Source organism: Bubalus kerabau, chromosome 12 (genome assembly GCF_029407905.1).
Source record: "Bubalus kerabau isolate K-KA32 ecotype Philippines breed swamp buffalo chromosome 12, PCC_UOA_SB_1v2, whole genome shotgun sequence".
Taxonomy (NCBI): domain Eukaryota; kingdom Metazoa; phylum Chordata; class Mammalia; order Artiodactyla; family Bovidae; genus Bubalus; species Bubalus kerabau.
The window spans coordinates 34,810,377-34,828,315 of NC_073635.1; the positions used below are offsets into that span (position 1 = coordinate 34,810,377).

At 52.1% G+C, this 17,939-nt stretch overlaps 2 protein-coding genes across 6 annotated transcripts in view; both read left to right on the forward strand.

Annotated features, from left to right (window-relative positions):
• The window catches only part of SPATA13 (spermatogenesis associated 13), a 107,672-nt gene extending 102,990 nt beyond the window's left edge, over positions 1 to 4,682 (forward strand). For both annotated transcript variants that reach the window (XM_055542532.1, XM_055542533.1), the window contains one exon: positions 1,017 to 4,682. In XM_055542532.1, the coding sequence (XP_055398507.1) occupies positions 1,017 to 1,192 (176 nt within the window). In that variant the 3' untranslated portion in view covers positions 1,193 to 4,682. The remainder of the gene's footprint in view (positions 1 to 1,016) is intronic.
• Positions 4,683 to 6,572: 1,890 nt separating this feature from the next.
• Positions 6,573 to 17,938, forward strand: C1QTNF9 (C1q and TNF related 9). Of its 4 annotated transcripts, XM_055542536.1 has the most exons (5): positions 6,649 to 6,673; positions 6,853 to 6,886; positions 11,291 to 11,472; positions 12,362 to 12,424; positions 13,795 to 17,938. In XM_055542536.1, exons 3-5 carry the CDS (start codon positions 11,307 to 11,309, stop codon positions 14,565 to 14,567), a joined length of 1,002 nt encoding a protein of 333 aa, XP_055398511.1. In that variant the 5' UTR covers positions 6,649 to 6,673; positions 6,853 to 6,886; positions 11,291 to 11,306; the 3' UTR covers positions 14,568 to 17,938. The 4 variants fall into 4 exon arrangements, with proteins under 4 accessions (XP_055398512.1, XP_055398511.1, XP_055398514.1 ...); XM_055542537.1 differs by lacking the exon at positions 6,853 to 6,886 and having other exon boundaries at positions 6,573 to 6,673; XM_055542535.1 differs by lacking the exon at positions 6,649 to 6,673 and having other exon boundaries at positions 6,702 to 6,886.
• Position 17,939: the final 1 nt, after the last annotated feature.

Sequence of the window (17,939 nt, forward strand, 5' to 3'; positions counted from 1 at the left end):
AGCGCTAAGGTTTCCCAGGTCGCCCAGCTTGCCCCTTCCCTGATTTCCCTCGTGTCACTCACTGTCTCCTGCCGGGGGACAAGGGAGGCCTGTGGCCAGAGCCCGTCTTCCAGAACCTGCTCTGTCCTCCTCTCGTGCTGACCATCACAGTCAGCTTGTGGTCTTGTAGCTGATTTATTACATCTCAGCTCAGTTGGTAAAGAATCTGCCTGCAAGGCAGGAGACCCCGGTTAGATTCCTGGGTGGGGAAGATCCTCTGGAGAAGGGATAGGCTACCCACTCCAGTGTTCTTGGGCTTCCCTTGTGGCTCAGCTGGTAAAGAATCCGCCTACAGTGTGGGCAACCTGGGTTCAAACCCTGGGTTGGGAAGATCTCCTGGAGAAGGGAACGGCCACCCACTCCATTATTCAGGCCTGGAGAATTCCATGGATTGTATCGTCCATGGGGTCGCAAAGAGTTGGACACGACTGAGCAACTTTGACTTCACTTCACTTCCGACCACCGGTGTGCAGGTTTAAAATTCCGGCTCTAAAGAAACAGTTCTGGTTATTTTGATGAGGCATCCGTGTCACCGATTCTAAGCACGTTACTTGCATTCACCCAACTCTCATAACCCCCCCGGTGGGCACTGTACCCCCTGTCTCCGAAACTGGAAAACCGAGCCACAGAGAAACCCAGTAACTCCTCCAGCTGGTGGTGAGCCGACAATGCTGGGCTCTCACCGAGCGCGCCTCCCTGCCACTCCCCCCACGCAGCGTCCACTTCCTGCCCCGCCAGTGCCTGGCTTCTGGCTCCTTCCCAGCCTCAGGGCCTCCTGGGCCGGCCGGGGACGGGGTTTAGGTGAGGCCTCGGGGAGGCCATCTGTGTCCAGCACGCAGCATCTGAGTGGGTTTGTTGGGCGGCTGTTGGAGTCCTCCTGGGAAATGTGACTGGAGGTCGGCCGGGGAGCGCGGGGGACTCTTCCCTTTGGGCTGGCCTGTGACCTGAGTGGCTGTCCCTCTGCACCCCTGCCCCAGGCTACGGCGGCTGCCCTGCGGCCCCCCCGCTCCAGAGCCTGCGGCCCATCCACCAGCGCCACATCACCGTGCCCAGCAGCCTGCCGCAGCAGCAGGTGTTCGCCCTGGCTGAGCCCAAGAGGAAGCCGTCGCTCTTCTGGCACACCTTCAACAAGCTCGCCCCCTTCAGGAAGTGACGGGGCCGGGGCCCAGGCACCCGGTGCTGAGAGGCCTCCCCGGGGCTCCGTTCCAGCCGAGGACAGGACCTGGCCCCGCCTGGGGAAGCAGAGGCCTGGCTGCCCCCTCGGGCTCCAAAGTAACGCTGGGCGGGGCCCCAGGAGCATCGCTGATGTCCAGCTGGTCCAGGCTTGGGGCTGGGCCAAGGGTGCTGTGCTCCCCGAGGAGCAGGAGGAGGAGGGTTGGGTCACTGCCCTTCCCGTCTTGAAGGGGCGGGCAGTGCCGGGGCTGTCCCTCTCCTCTAGTGTTGGGGAAGGGGTGCTGCAGCCTCGCAGGGGTCCCAGGGTGCCCGGCGTCTTCGGAATCCACCTTTTCCATGTTTGGTGGTGGGGAGACCAGTGTGGTGTCTGCATGCAGTCCAGGGTCCGAGGTGCATAGAGACCTGTGTGCCCCAGAGACACTGAGGCTTTCAGGGAGGGGGACCCGCTGCTCCCTGTGTACACAAGTCCCCTCCTATGTGCCACCGCCTGGGCAGAACCCACGAACCTGCTCACACACATATATCTGCAACAGAAAACCCGTTCCCCTTAGTTTGACGATAAAGTGAACGTGCAGGCGCAGCAGCTCAAAAAGCACCCAGTTCCTGTCCGTCTGTCCTTCCTGATCCAGCAACAGTGACACAGACGGGCCTTCTGCTACTGCGAATGCAGGGGACTCCAGGGTCTCGCTTCCCCCACGTTCCTCCGTTTGTCACATGAACCCAAGCAGTAGTGCCAGCCGTGTGGTGATGCACATGTCGACAGGTTTCTGAAGATGTGTTTCTTATGAAAGAGACCTGACAAAACAGATCCAGGTCCAGAGAGAGCAGTCTTCTCCAGCGAGGGCCACATGGCGGACACCTGTTGGTGGTCATCCCCCTGCCTTTGTCTCATCATAAATTTTGATAAAAATACTTGTAAAGGTGCCGGGAGAAGAGCTGCCCGTCCTCCTCCAGGTGGGGGTCCAGTCAGGCCCTGGCGTTGTCTGCTTGAGAATCTCTCTGTGATGTTGAAAGCACGGAAGTCCCTCTTTTCTACCAGGCCCCTGCTTGAGCATCAACACACTTGTGCTGTCCTAACAGGGGATACTTGAGCCCCCAGGTGTGGTCCCAGAGCCGACCCCCCAGGGAGGTGCTCCCTCTGGGCATCTCGGGCCCCGGATCCCGAATGAAGGCCCCTTCTGTGAGGGGGTTCCCAGGAGGTGCTGTGGCTCCTCGTGTGTGTTTCCTTTTTGAATAGACGTCTCCATTCTAGTTGCATTTATATAACTGACCTTTTTTTTACTAACAAGGCATAATATATTCTTCTCGTGGGGCCCGCCAACGGAAACTGTAGGCGCTCTGTGCTAAACAGAGTTGTGTGTGTATATGGCAGTTGTGGACGGTTGGGTTGCTTGATTGGTTGGTTGTTTTTTTAGTAAAAGAGAATTACTTTGAGGAAGTAAGGCAAATCAGTTGCTCATGTTACATTTCCAGTGAGGACTTGGCTCCAGTGCAGAAGCATCCAGCGGGCCCTCATCTCCCCTGACCTCCCCCGGTTCCCCCAGCTCCCCATCCCTAGAGCATGGGGACCAAGGGTTGGAGGTGCTGTTGGCAGCCCTGGTCTGTCTCCCGGCCGATCCCCGACTCCCTGCTCCCCTCTCTTCTTTCCCCTGGGGCTTCCCAATGAAGGAGCTGTGTAGGAGCCCCAGGCTGCTCACCCCCCACCCCCCAGCCTCTCTGTACAAGCAGCGGTCGCTTGGTCAGATGTCCATCCCGGATGACTCCTGCTTGGGTTTCCAGGTGATCTGAAAAATCACTAAAATACGTTTAAAAGGATTTAGCATCCTTTGACCTCTTTAAATCTGTGTGTCTGCCTTGGGTTTATTAGCAGATGCCTGCAGAATAGATGGGCCGTGGTACTGTTTTCACATTTGCCGAACTTCCTTCTTGATTCCTTGTGTCTCCCACTTGGAGAGAAAGGGAGTCAAAACAAACAGCCTCTTGTCCAGATTGTGTATGGACTTCTCTGGAAATCTCACTCTCTCTGTCCTGCCTTTTTTTTCTTTTTAACCCTACACTGCATAATATGGGTGGACCTGCCTCCCAGAAAGATAAAAGAACATTGTGATAAATTTCACTTACTCTGTTACTCAAGTTAAGGTCTCTGCTAACCTTGTTGAGAGACCTGGGAAATGGCCTCAGGTCCGAAGCAGCATTCTCAGTTTTGATGAAGCCTAAAATGTAGAATAGTCTTGCAGTAGGTTGTGAGCTATCATAAAGCGGGATATCGCTAAAGCCCTGGAGAAGTACCATCCTTGTCTTTGGCTTGCAAGCTGGAAGAAGCGGGCGTGATTTGCCAGCCTCTTCCTGGGACTCGTGTGTTTGTTCTCAGCTGATCTGATCTTCACCCCACTCCCCGTCCAGTGGATGTGATGTTGTTGGAAACATCTCCGTCATCATCCCCCATCTGCCCACCCCCACCCCACTTCTGAGTATCGCCGTGCCTTTTTATTCATACTACAGAGGCTGAGCTCCATGCCTGTTAGAAAATCTCCCAGATCCTACATCGTTGCTGTCTAGACACAGAGCAAAAGTGCATTTAATCCAAAACCTGTTTCACAACAGAAATGTTCGGTAGAAGCCACAACCCAACACTTTATCAGTTGGGAATCTCTACAAGCCCGGACTGCTGGTTCTCGACGCAGATCAACTCGGTTACCCAGCTGGGACACAGCAGCCCAACCACCTGAGCCAGGGAAGAAACCAGAGTGTGTAATGTTTGTCTGGGAGAAGAGAAACAAACATGTCCCTCACCACTGAGTGCCAACAAGTGTGGATCCATGTGGCTTGCTGGCCAGGGATGCTGGGCACATGACAAGCTCAGACTGCCCCAAAGTTGTCCCCATAATAATCTTAACCTACAAATTGTCTTCCTATTAAGATGTCACCTGGCTAATGCTGTTCTCAGGATGTATGCAACAAAGGTGGAATCCAAGAGACTCTGAAAATAACATGTAGAAAACATCTGATCTCGGAAAAAACCCGGAACTTAAAACACTGGACGCACATTTAGTGACAACAAACTTAACATTACCTTCTTTGTTGTTTATTAGGTATCCAGCACGAATTTATAAGATACTGTAACTGTGATTTAACAATTGGTCTATTTGTTTTTTTTTGTAAATATCAACATCCGTCATGTTTGACTTACTTACTTTTCAAGTCTTTCCAGGCCCTGTTCCTTCAATTCTGACTCGTCAACATCAAGACGATGTTATCTGTCAAGGTCAAGGGACAGCTTCCAAACTGATGACATAGCTGTTGTCAGCCGACATTTGTTGTATAAGATTATTTGTATGACACGTATGTACTTTCTCTGAAGTTTTTGTAAAAAAAATTTTATTTACAATGTTATTTGAATGATTTCTTGTAAATGCTGTGAATCTATATTTGTTGTTTTGTATCTGTATATTAAAGTTAATTTGTCAAACTGACTGTAGTAAAATGCATTTGAGTATGTGTGTGTTGCCTGGTGTGTGTGTGGGTTGTGGGTGTATTATATATGTATGTATGGTGTATAGGTGAGTGTATGTGGGTGTGTAGAGTATGTGTGTGTAGTGTGAATGTATATGAGTGTGCATAGTGTGTGGGTATGTGTGTAGGAGGTGTGGGTGTGGGTGGTAGGGGTGTGTAGTGTGTGTGTGTATGCATGTGTGTGTAGTGTATGAGTGTGCATGTAGTGTGAGTGTATGAGTGGGTGTGTAGTGTTTGGGTGTGTGTAGTGTATGGGGTGGGTGTGGGTGATGTGTGTGTGTTTGTGTGTGTATGCGTGTGTGAGTGTAGCATATTTTAAGTGGAGAGTAAGTGTCTAGGAAGCTTTCTGGGGTTTACAACTCGTTCCCTGCCTGGATGCCAGTAGATTTCTTTTCAGCAAAAAGTCACCATTAATGACCTGGTCAAACTGCTGGGTGAGTGTGGAAGAGAGAGGTCTCTGAGGGAACAGAGGAGCCCCTCGGCTTGGAGAAAAGCCCCCAAGCATTGAAAAGAGACTGCAGAAGCCAAACCTGAGTGAGAAGGCCCGTTCTGGTTCCCAGGGGCAGGAGGCAGCTGCTGGCCCTTCCCCGGAGAGGCTCTGCCAGCCGTGTTCACTGAGCCAGGCCAATGGGGAAATTAGGGAATTTCCCTCCCTAACTAACAGCTCGGGAAAGTCAGCAAAGGCTCACCGTTACTGTGGCGGTCACCAGGAAGGGGTCCCCACAGAGGTTGCCGCTGACTCTTCATCTGAACAGCCACCTGCCCCCACCTCCTTTGGCTAGACTGAAAGAGGGACTTATGCTCATGGGCTGGGGGTGTGGATTCGGAGGGTGGCGCCAACGACACAGGAGGGCGCCCGTGGAGGGAGGAGCAGGCTGGGGGGCAGGGCTGTCCTCAGAGGGGACCTGGGGAGTCGCCCAGCAGGTGAATCACCCACCCACCCACTGGACACCAGAGAGGCAGCGAGACGGGTGCTTGTCCAGTGGGGCGTGTGGTCCAGAGCATCACTAGAATGCAGCACGTGTCCTGTGACATGGGAGCAAACGTCTTGAGTTCTGGGAGAATTTCAGGGACCACCCCTTTCCTGGGAGGTTGGGGCAGGAGGCAGGAGGCAGGGCCCCAGCAGACCCCAAAGGGGAGCCCTCAGACCTGTTCTCTGAGAAAGAACATTGGGGCATTTGTTCTCTTGATGTTACTTTTAAGTCAGAAATCAACGTTAATAGACTGACGGGAAAAGAGAGGATTCAGTGATTATATGGGATTGGAAAAAAGGTTTCACCATGTTGTTCTTGGGGCTTCCCATAGACAGAGGAGTCTGGTGGGCTACAGCCCATAGTGTTACACACTGAAGCGACTTAGCATGCACGCATGCATGTTGTTCTTAGTGAATGTGTGTGTGCGTGGGCGTGGTGAAGAAGTGTTAATTGCTCAGTCATGGCTGACTCTTTGTGACCCCATGGACTGTAGCCAGCCAGGCTCCTCTGTCCATGGGATTCTCCAGGCAAGAATACTGGAGTGAGTTGCCATGACCTCCTCCAGGGGATCTTCCTGACCCAGGGATCGAACCCAGGTCTCCCGCATTGCAGGCTGAGTCTTTACCACTGAGCCACCAGGGAAGCCCATGTGTTGGAAGAGGACAGGCGTTAAAGTCTTAGGCACACAAGCGCCCACACTGACAAGAACTACACGGAGTGGGGGACACCAAGATAAGCAATGTCACGTTGAAGGGTCCGGGGTCTGAACGAGGCCTAACGGTACCGTCTTCCGTTTGGTTCTGTTGGCTCATAATTGACCCAAGGTTGGCTCAGAGCCACACAAAGAAAGCAGAGGCACAAAAGTCTCTGTAAGGGGAGGAGGCTGCCGGGGACGCCTCCCTCCAGACCCACACAGAAACCGCCTCACCTTCTCTCAGTGAAAGGGGAGGAAAGAAGGAGCTCTATCAGCTGAAGTAAGTGGTGTTGGACAATGGCGGACTCGAGCATTGCCTCAGTTTTTGAAGTTCTTCCAAGAGGTCTTGTCCTCTTGTGTTCCCTCCCCTTCCTGCTGTTTTGCAGATCTATCCGCCAGGGGATTGCCTGGCAGGAAGGAGTGATTTTATTTAGCTTGCTTCTTATTCCTGGTTTGCAGAGCCCCTGGGTGCCGCCTGCAGCCCTGGGTGCAGGTAAGTGCCTTAAGACACAACTTCTTTGCATTCAATTTAAGGCGTCGGAGTCAGAAAGCAGCTCTGGTATCACTGGTGTGTGATGTGTGTGCTTAGTCGCTCAGTCATGTCTGACTCTTGCGACCCCATGGACTGCAGCCTGCCAGGCTCCTCTGTCCATGGAGTTCTCCAGGCAAGAATACTGGAGTGGGTTGCCATTTCCTTCTCCAGGGGATCTTCTCAACCCAGGGATTGAACCCACGTCTCTTGCACTGAAGGCGGATTCTTTACCCACTGAGCCATCGGGGAAGCCCACTTTTTGCAAAGTAGGTAGATGTCTACAGAGTTTGGGGTGAGAAAGGAGTAAGCCAGTTCCAAATACACTCTGAAGAGGCTACACAGGAGACAGAAGCAGATTTTGAAATCTTTCTGCTAGAACTCTGCAGACTATCTGGGAGGAGGATGAAACCCTAGAATAAATTGTGAGACCTGTCTAGGGAGCTTTCTAGAGAAGCTTGGATTACTTTACACAAATGTTAATGTGGACATTCTTAGGTTCCTGGCAGTACTAACTTACCCAGGGTAGTTTAAAACAAGGTCCTCAACATGCGTTGAAGAAGAAATACATATGTACAAAGTATAGGTAAAGTGAGGGAAATGTCTTCAGTGATGGCAAGCTGGAGGTTTAGGTTCTTGGGCAGTCATGTCTGGGGTGACTCTGGGCTCATGCACCCCTTGTGTTCTGTGCAGCCTTCAGAGGCTGGAGGTTTGGAGGCCCAGGGAAGATTGCTCTGCTGGGTTCTGGCCGATCTTCATTAAATCTTCCTGTTTGGAGAAGTAGGAACCTTGAAAAGTGGAAACCCCTTAACCTTGGCTGTGGACCAGGGACATCATGTCCTTGGAGAATAGTAATCAGGGTGTGCCCTGAGTCACCTTTTGTAAAGCAGTTCAGTAGTGAAGGAGAATACAGATCAAGCATAGGAGAAACTACCCAGAAACAAGAAGAACCAATTTTCCTTGGGTCTAAAAGACAGTAACTTCAAAAGCGTTTGCAGTCTGCAACCCTTTGTCCCTAGCTGTTTCTGTATATTAGGGTTAGGGGCTCATGGGGCTTCCCAGGGGCCCTCCTCCCCCATGAACTTGACATTCAGCAGGAGGACTGTGTCCACTCCCTGTGTGTCCACGCTGGCAGTATTGATACTCTGCTGTCCCCGCTGTCAGAGGCTTATTGTATCACCTGGAGGGTTTCCGAACCAGTGTATCCTTAGCAGCTTTGTGGGCTCAATTACTACAAGCGTCGAGCCCTACTCACTTCGGATGGGCACCCATATCTTTGACAGTGGAAGCCTTGCATGACTTATGACATAGGCTTGGGCGCGGGTAAGAGACCCCACATAACAGGCTCCGGCGAGTGAGCAGAACATGCGGGTCTCACCCATGTCACCAACAGGCCGGGAGGGCAGGGTGGCCTGCGCTGTCATCAGAGACCAGGATTTCTCGTCCCCAGGGCGCTGCCCTCCTTCAGCGGGCCCACGACGGCTCACGAGGGAGGGGGCACCCCTTCCCGGGAAGGCCGTGGTCCACACGGTGCCTGTGTTGGTTTCGCCCACTTCCCAGCAGCCACGGTCTAGTTTCACGGTGGACCTAGGCTGCGAGGAAGCTGGGTCATGAGTCTGTCGTGGGCTGCCACATGCTAGCTAGAATTTCTGTCACCATTGGCGACGGGGAGCAGGGACGTTAGAGAGACTAGAGCCTCCACTGAAAGCATCCACAAGGATTAGACTCAACATCCAGCTGCCTACCTGTGAAGATTCACACATAGTTAGAACCAGGATAATATACATTCATTCAACCACACAGCAAATACTGGACTACGATATGCTGAAAATAAGAAAGCGTGATGATGCAGCTGCTGTCTTCAGTATGCTGTTCCGTTCAAGTGCTGCCGGTCCAGAGGCCGTGTGGAGAATGGGTAGGGGAGGGGAGACAGCCAGAGAAGACAAGAGGGGGAAGGGGGAGTGGAGGAGGGAAGCCACCAGGGGTCCTAGCTCCAGCACCTTCTACCCAAACATGGGACGCTGGAGTTAAACTTTGCAACTGAGGAGCCAGCCCAAGTCTTTGTGAGAAACACCTGTGTAACTTTTTATTTAGAAAAATAACCCACAAATATGATCTCTCCTCTATGCCTTGGGCAAACCCTCCTGTCCGTCTTCTAAACATTTTTTCTTTAGAGACGGTGCCGCCCCTTATCTCGCTGCTCATCTGGGGGCAAAGGTGTTCCTTTATTCACAACTGGCACTTCTGCCCACGTCAGGTGTGCAAGAGCCCAGAAGAGACTCCCGGAAGGGTGCACATTTGCTTTCATCTCAGCTCCTCTCTGGCCGGGGACCAACATGCAGTTTATCCCAACTTGACACTTCATTAGCTCATGATCTGTTTTATTATTGGAATAATTGTAACGCACATTTTGAAAAAAATTAAAAGGGAGAAATATAGACCCCTACAGAGGCTGGTGTGTGCAGTTTAGATTTGACTGGAACCAGCCACTTCTGAGTTAAACAGAAGAGGAAGGTGTAGATTATTTATGGAAATTGGCTCTGAGAAAACCCAGCTGGATTTCCTGAAAGGGCGTAAGTTTGTGACTTCAGAGGGAAACATCCGCCTTTCCTTTTCCGAAAATACTTTTCTTCGCATCAAACTGGGCCCTGAGACACATAGCGGCTTCCATCAGGTGGCGACGTAATCCTTTGTGTCATAGTCTGGCTGGGTTTAGAAAATGTATCTCTGCTGCTGCTGCTGCTACTAAGTCGCTTCAGTCCTGTCCGACCCTCAGCGACCCCGTGGACTGCAGCCTTCCAGGCTCCTCCATCCATGGGATTTTCCAGGCAAGAGTACAGGAGTAGGGTGCCATTGCCTTCTCCGAAATGTATCTCTAGAAACAGTTTTATAGACACTGTAAAAAAGTCTTTTTTAAAAAGAGAAGCTCTCATAACTGCCCCCCCCCCAACCCCACTCCAAAGCAGCCATGTGCATTTGGATATATCTGCTTCTAATTTGTGTTACTACACACACAGGCACACGCTGTTTCATTGTGCTTCACAGATACCCCATTCTGTAACACATTAAAGGTTTGGGGGAACCCTGCATTGAGCATCAGCTCCTTTGGTGTCCCATTTTGGTACTTCTCACAATATTTCAAATGTCTTCATCACTATTTGTTATGATGATCTATGATCAGTGATCTTTGATGTTACTACTGCTACTTGCTGAAGGCTCAGGTGATGGTTAGCATTTTTCTGCAATTGGTGGGGAGGGCACTTCCCTGGTGGTTCAGAGGGTAAAGAATCTGCCTGCAGTGCAGGAGACCCAGGTTTGATCTCTGGGTTGGGAAGATCCCCTGGAGAAGGGAATGGCAACCCACTCCAGTATTCTTGCCTGGAGAATCCCATGGACAGAGGAGCCTGGTGGGCTGCAGTCCACGAGGTCACAAAGAGTCAGACATACCTGAGCGACTCACTCTTTCACTTTGACTGAAAATTAACCTATGTACACTTAATAGACCTCAGTATAGTGTAAACATAACTTCTATATGTACTGGGAGCCAAGACATTTGTGTGACTCAGTTTTTTTGTGATATCCACTTTATTGCAGTGGTTCTAGAGCCAGCCTTTCTCCTGTCTCTGAACTTGACTCTTCCCAGTACCTCCCGTAAGTGGAACCAAACAGTGTCTGCCATGTGTTGACTGGCTAAGGTCACTGAGCACGGTGTCCTCAAGGTTCATCACTGTTGTAACATGTCTCAGAGTTTCTCTCCTTTTTAAGGCTGAATCGTGTCTACTGTCTGCATGGACCGCATTTTGTTCATGTGTCAGTGGACACTTGGGATGTTTCCACTTTTGGTGATTGTGGACCACGCTGCTGTGAATGTGGGTACAGAAATATCTGGGAGAGCCTCTGCTGTTGCCTCTTTTGTGTACCCCCGGAAGTGGGGCTGCTGAGCAGAGGCTTATTCCATGTTTGCTTCACCAGTCAACACATGGTTTCACATGTGTTGGTCTCACATGGTTTCACAGCGTGATCTTCTTTTTCGCAGCAGCCCCAAAAGGCAAGCATTTATCTCTTCTCTGGCTCCAAAAAGGGATTTGCCCAAAGCAAAACAGTCAACTGGAGTGTCTGCCCGAAGGGACTTGGTCAGTGGGGGTTTCCTAACCTGGGATGTGGCTCTCTCCTTGACTGCTCACCAGTAAGAGCTGCCCCGACCTGCCACATCCCTTCAAGGCTGTGTCCTTCTATTGTGGGTGGCTGGTCTTCTCCCGGCTCCCACCCTGACCTGTCCTGACCCTTCTGTCCAAGCCTGACCACTGTGCAGAGCAGAGGCTGTGTCCGTGGCCATGGTGACAAAAGCCTCTCCCTCTTTCCGCTCAGCCCTGTCACCCGAGCCATGAGGATCTGGTGGCTCTTGCTTGCCTCTGGAGTCTGCATGGGGACGGTGAGCTCACAGGACACCTGCAAGCAGGGACACCCTGGCGTCCCCGGGAACCCCGGTCACAACGGACTGCCTGGGAGAGATGGACGAGACGGAGCAAAGGGCGACAAGGGAGATGCAGGTACCCACCAGCTGCGCCTGCAGCTGCCCTCCGCTCCTTCCCACTCCCTCTCGCCTCCTCCATTCATTCATCACCTGTGCGCTCAGGGCCTACCCGCTCGCTCCTCTCCATCCATACATACATACCTCTCTCCATCGCCTAGAAGACTCTGACAGAGAGCCTGCCCCGGCCAGACCCAGGCTGGGTGTGGGGTACAGGGCAGCACAGGCCATCAGGACCCTGTCCTCGTGGGCTTTCCTACTGGGTGGGGCTGCCTGTCTGCCCGCCAGCATCTCCTGTACTGTGGGGCCATTTTCATGAGCAAGTGATGTCATGGATCTTTCTGCCTCCGGTGGCAGGTATGAGGGGTCTTTGGCACCAGGGCCTGGAGATCTGACGGCTGGGTCTCTGGCAGGGAGCACCCAGAGTGGTGCTAACCTCATGGCCTCCTGTCCCAGTGGTCTGCACAGCACATTGACCACCACTCTAAGGCACTGGAGAGGTCCTTCCAGAACCCGCTCTTCCGTCCCCAGTAGTGTGGTGTGAGCATGGTCCTCTGTGCTTTCATAGGAGGCTAGTAGACCCAGTCCACTCCCCACAGAGTGATGGAAAAGGGGCACAGGTGAGAAAGCCCCCTCACCCCCACCCAGGTCCTTGTCACGTGAGAAGCACACGATGGTCATCATCAGCTGCATGCCTGGGAAGCCCACCCGTCCACTTCCAGCCCGCTGCTCTGCCCACTCAGCATCCTTGCTGCTCGCCCCAAATGCCCTCGCTCACCGCCGCCCACACCATGTGTCGTGTGTGAGGAGGTCGGGCTGGGGCTCCCTGGGACCCTCTATCGCTGACCCACACTCCGGAAACTGGAGCTGGAATTTTAACTCCTGCCTGTTTTCTCACGTTTCACCAGGAGAACCAGGACATCCCGGTGGCCCTGGGAAGGATGGGATGACCGGGGAGAAAGGAGAACCAGGTCAGACACGGCTTCCCACTTGGCCGCCTGCATCCTAAGCGGTCAGTGATGTGGCGAGAAGCGTTAAGTGCTAACCAAGGACAAGTCCCTTACGGGGCTCTGAGAGTGACCCACAGGAAAGGCCACGCGGGTCTTCTCTCCGGAAGCTCGCAGTTCAGTGCAGGGATGGGCAGACTTTCTGTAAAGGGCCACAGCGTCCCAGTCATGATCGCTCAGCTCTTCCATCATAGGGGAAAGCAGAGAAGGGGAGGCCTCAGCATGCAGGGCTGTGTCCCGTGAAACCTGAATTGTACATGATTGTCACGAATCTCAGAACATGACTGGTGACCATTTAAAAACGCCCAGCATTCCTAACTTGTGGGCTGTTCAAAAACAGTCTGGAGGGTGGAAGTGGCCCTTGGTCCATGGTTTGCTGAAGCCTGATTTCGCACTAGGGCCTGAGGAGGATGCAGAATTCTGACTCTGCGGCCCTGTAGGCGGGAGGGTGCTGATGGGGGCTGGGGAGGGTGCTGATGGGGGGGGAAGGGTGGTGAGCACAGCGTCAGTGCCACCCTAGGTGATTCTAGTGCCTTCCATGTGCTGACCTAACACAACAGCCTATACAGGAGGCAGTTTATTAACCCAGGTTACAGGTGAGGAAACGGGTGCAGGTGGGCGTCAGCTTGTGTAGAAGTGGTGGAGGCCGGCTGGATCCTGGCGTCTGACTCCAGAGCCGTGCTTGCACCGCTGCTGCCCAGTCGGGCTCGGGTGCGGGAAGAGGGGGCAGCCAGGCTGCGGGGTGGGGACAGGGGGAACCAGGACAGCGCGATGCACCTGTCAGAGCAGAGCTCGAGTGAGGAGCTTCTCCCGTGTCAGGTCATCAGGTCATCAGTGCTGCGAGTGACCTCTGCTGGCGGCCTGGTGAACCTGCCATCTGCGTTCTTCCCGCTTCCAAAGGAGCTCCCTGGGGGATGGGCAGAAAGCTGTCATTTCTTTTTGGGGCTGGCCATGCCCTGTGGCATGCGGGATCTTGGTTCTCCCGACCAGGGGGACCAGGGATTGCACCCTCGCCCCTTGCAGTGGAAGCGGGGAGTCTTAACCACTGGACCGCCAGGGAAGACCCCCAAAGAAGAACTGTCATTTTAACATGAGCCCCAACGCTGATTTAGTTGATATTACCTGAGTTAGTGTTCTGGGCGCACTTGAACGTGCGCGTGCATGTGCGTGCGTGTGTGTGTGTATCTGCACAACTGAGGAGTAAGTTACCTTTCACATCCTGACCTCATACTAAGTCTGGGTGCTGCTTTACTTCATTCATGTTCTCAATAAGGTCTTCACAAGACAGAGCTTCACGAATCATCTCTTCCTCTATTCTTTCTCTTCCTTCTCAGGGGCAGATGGACATGTGGAAGCGAAGGGTGTCAAAGGTGACCAGGGCTCGAGAGGACCCCCAGGGAAGCACGGGCCAAAGGGACTCGTGGGCCCCCCGGGGGAGAAAGGCCTCACGGGAGAGACGGGGCCCCAGGGGCAGAAGGGGGAGAAGGGCGATGTGGGGCCCGTGGGTCCAGAAGGGCCCGAGGGCAGCACCGGACCTTCAGGCCCAACTGGACTGCTCGGGCCCACGGGCCCCATTGGAAAGCCGGGTCCCAAGGGAGACGCTGGCCCCCTGGGGCCCCAGGGCGAGCCTGGAGTCCGCGGCCCAAGAGGCTGGAAAGGGGAGCGAGGAGAAAAGGGGAAAATCGGTGAGACGCCCGCCTTGCCCAAAAGCGCCTTCACGGTGGGGCTCACGGTGCTGAGCAAGTTCCCTCCATCAGACACTCCCATCAAGTTCGACAGGATCCTGTACAACGAGTTTGGTCACTACGACGTGGCCACAGGCAAGTTCATCTGCCACGTGGCCGGCGTCTATTACTTCACCTACCACATCACCGTCTTCTCCAGGAACATCCAGGTGTCTCTGGTCAAAAACGGGGCCAAAGTCCTGCACACCAAGGACGGTTACACAGGCTCCGAGGACCAGGCCTCGGGTGGCATCGTCCTGCCCCTGAAGCTTGGGGACGAGGTGTGGCTGCAGGTGACCGGAGGGGAGAGGTTCAACGGCTTGTTCGCTGACGAGGACGACGACACGATATTCACGGGCTTCCTGCTGTTCAGCAGCTCCTGACGGGTGTGGGAAGGGCAACCTTCCCCCATCCACCGGGGTCAGCTTGGTGAAGACGTTACCTGATGATTTTACACTATTAACTATGTCATTACTGTCATAACCATAAAAGGCAAAAAGAGGAAGGTTCTCCCTAAAACTGATTCTACAAAACTCGGCATCCCTCCAAGAGTAAATCTAAAAATACCTGCCATGTTTATTACAGTTTATTTAATATTTTTCCTCATTCCCACAGTCTGGAGAATCCTCTGCTTGTGTGTTCCTTGTGGGAAGCATTTTGATATCATTTTAGTGCTCGAAGGAGCCACAAGACTCCTTCAAGATTCAGGTGTGAATCACCCTGGGGCAAAATTCTTCTCACCTGGGAACCTGAGGAAGCAGATAAGAAATCTTGTACAGCAGTGGGCAGGGCCCGGGACAGCGGGTCCCATCCACGAGGGAGAAACGGGAAAGACAAGAAGGGTCCTGGGACCCAGCCAAGCCAAACCCAGCAGGGCAAATTTTGTTAGTTTCTTTACTGTTTACCTTCTAAAAGCTTTGAAAGAAGGAAGCAGAAGGAAAAGTTGCTGAACAGGGACATCAGGCAGAGAGTTGGAAATGGAGGGTGGTGATGTATGTTCTAGTTAGTGCATGATGGGTAAAAGGGAAACCAGCCCTCCAGGCCATAATGGACATTTCCTGTTCAGACAGGTACTGTCCACGTCCCTTCCTGCTGGTAAACGTATCCTGATATCTGTGCTCAGGCCCGCTCTTTCCAGCAGTGTAGCAACGCTGGGGTCTGGGGTGCACAGGAGGTACGGGCCTAGCAGCTCAGAACATTGTCTTCCTCGGTCCATGGTGACTACTTCCAAGATGACGCTCAACCCAGCTAGAGCCAATGAGACACAATCTGCCATGCTGAAAGACTTGTGGAAAAACAGAAAAGGTCTCTTCCTGCTGAAGCCTGAGCTTTAGGTGGCAGCTGTCTTCTAATTCTTAGAGCCTGAGAACAAAGCCAGAACTGGAGGTAACCCCGTCCTGACGACAAGGTTTAGGCCCGTAAGCCCAGCTGTCCTGAGAGCAGAAGTACCCCTGGATGGTCTCAGTGTGTGAGTCAACAAACTCTGTTTGCTTAAACCAATTTGAGGCAGGTTGTGTTACTACTGCTGTTGTCTGAAAGAATCTCAAGTGGTCTCTGGTCCAAGGAGAGGGGGTGGCAGGATCATAGTGGAAACAACCCAAGACCAAGAATCGAGGCATTGTTTCAGCCACAACAGAGGAGTTAGACTTGGGTGAGTTTTCAGCCCTTTTGTGATTCTGTCTCTGATCGTGCAATAGTGGTTGAACTGAATAATTGTGCACGGTCCCAGTACCTTTCTAAAAGGTTTAAATATACCTACATTAAATCCAAGCATTTATTGCTCTCTATTAGATGAGAGCAACTAATAAGCAAGAGATGGGCTTCCCAGGTGGCATTACCACCTGCCAATGCAAGAGACATGAGAGGCAGGTTTGATCCCTGGGTCGGGAGGATCCCCTGGAGGGGGTCATGGGAACCCACTCCAGTATTCTTGCCTGGAGAATCCCATGGATGGAGGAGCCTAGAGGGCTACAGTCCATGGGATCGCAAAGAGTCAGACAAGACTGAAACAACTTAGCACACACAACAAGCAAGAGGGCGTAGGCCTGATGCATATTTGAGCAACAGCACCTTCCAAACCCCAGCCTGGGGCGTCATTAGTTCTCTGAGGAACTTACAGCCACTCCTGCCACATGCCAACCAAGCCAGTATGGTTGTGACTGTGTCTTCATTCCTTGGGAAAATGGGAATTTTCTGAATTATCATTATAAGCAGGCAGCACTGCTATAGATGAATTATTGAAAAATTGCTTGGTGGTTTTGGAAAACTTTGGAAGTATACAGAAATCATTTCCATTTTGTTGTTATAACCCCATGGACTGCATCGTGCCAGGCTTCCTTGTCCTTCATTATCTCCCAGAGTTTGCTCAGATTCATGTCCATTGAGTGGATGATGCCGTCCAACCATGTCATCCTGTCGTCCCCTTCTAATCCTGCCCTCAGTCTTTCCCAGCATCAGGGTCTTTTCCAATGAGTCAGCTCTTCAAATCAGGTGGCCAAAGCATTGGGGCTTCAGCTGTGGATCTCTGTAGTTTTTACAAGTCTAACTACGCCAGGTTCTCTGAGACACAACACACTTTGTAAATGCAGCACAAGTCATCCTTCTCTGAGGGTGTTTGCAGGCTTCAGTGTTTGCATTTAAAATAGTTTGTTACCTTTGTATAAAAACCATTCTGGACTCAAAAAAGGTTCTCAGACTTGAAACTCCTTTTAAAAATTATGATAAAATAAGTACTTTTGTCAAAATATAGATAAATTTTTTTACATGACACATTTGACATGTGTGTAAGGTCCTGCCATGCAGACCTGCAATGTGGCCGCCCCAAGGACCAACCAGTCACAGACAGTGCAGTATTAATCACCATGGAGTAAGGACTTTGAGTTCAGTTCAGTTGCTCAGTTGTGTCCAACTCTTTTCGACCCCATGAACCGCAGCACGCCAGGCCTCCCTGTCCATCACCAACTCCCGGAGTTCACTTAGACTCACGTCCATCGAATCAGTGATGCCATCCAGCCATCTCATCCTCTGTCGTCCCCTTCTCCTCCTGCCCCCAATCCCTCCCAGCATCAGAGTCTTTTCCAATGAGTCAACTCTTCACATGAGGTGGCCAAAGTACTGGAGTTTCAGCTTTAGCATCATTCCCTCCAAAGAAATCCCAGGGCTGATCTTCAGAATGGACTGGTTGTATCTCCTTGCAGTCCAAGGGCCTCTCAAGAGTCTTCTCCAACACCACAGTTCAAAAGCATCAATTCTTCAGCGCTCAGCTTTCTTCACAGTCCAACTCTCACATCCATACATGACACTGGAAAAACCATAGCCTTGACTAGACGGACCTTTGTTGGCAAAGTAATGTCTCTGCTTTTCAATATGCTATCTAGGTTGGTCATAACTTTTCTTCCAAGGAGTAAGCGTCTTATAATTTCAAGGCTGCAGTCACAATCTGCAGTGATTTTGGAGCCCAAAAAAATAAAGTCTGACACTGTTTCCACTGTTTCGGCACTTGCCTTAAGTAAATTTAAAATATCTCATCATTTTGATCACTAGGGCTTTTTCTCCCGACCAGCCTAAATTAAAACCAATCTCTGTTTAACACTAAGGCGTTGTTAGGATGGAATTTGGCCCTAGATTCTGGAACTTCAGAGAACGTTCTGGGGCTGCTCACAGCCCACAGGTGTTGGCAGGGGCGGACTCTACTGCCACTGCACTCAGGTGAGACACGATGCCCCTCGGCCTGGTCCTCGGCACGAGGCATCCTT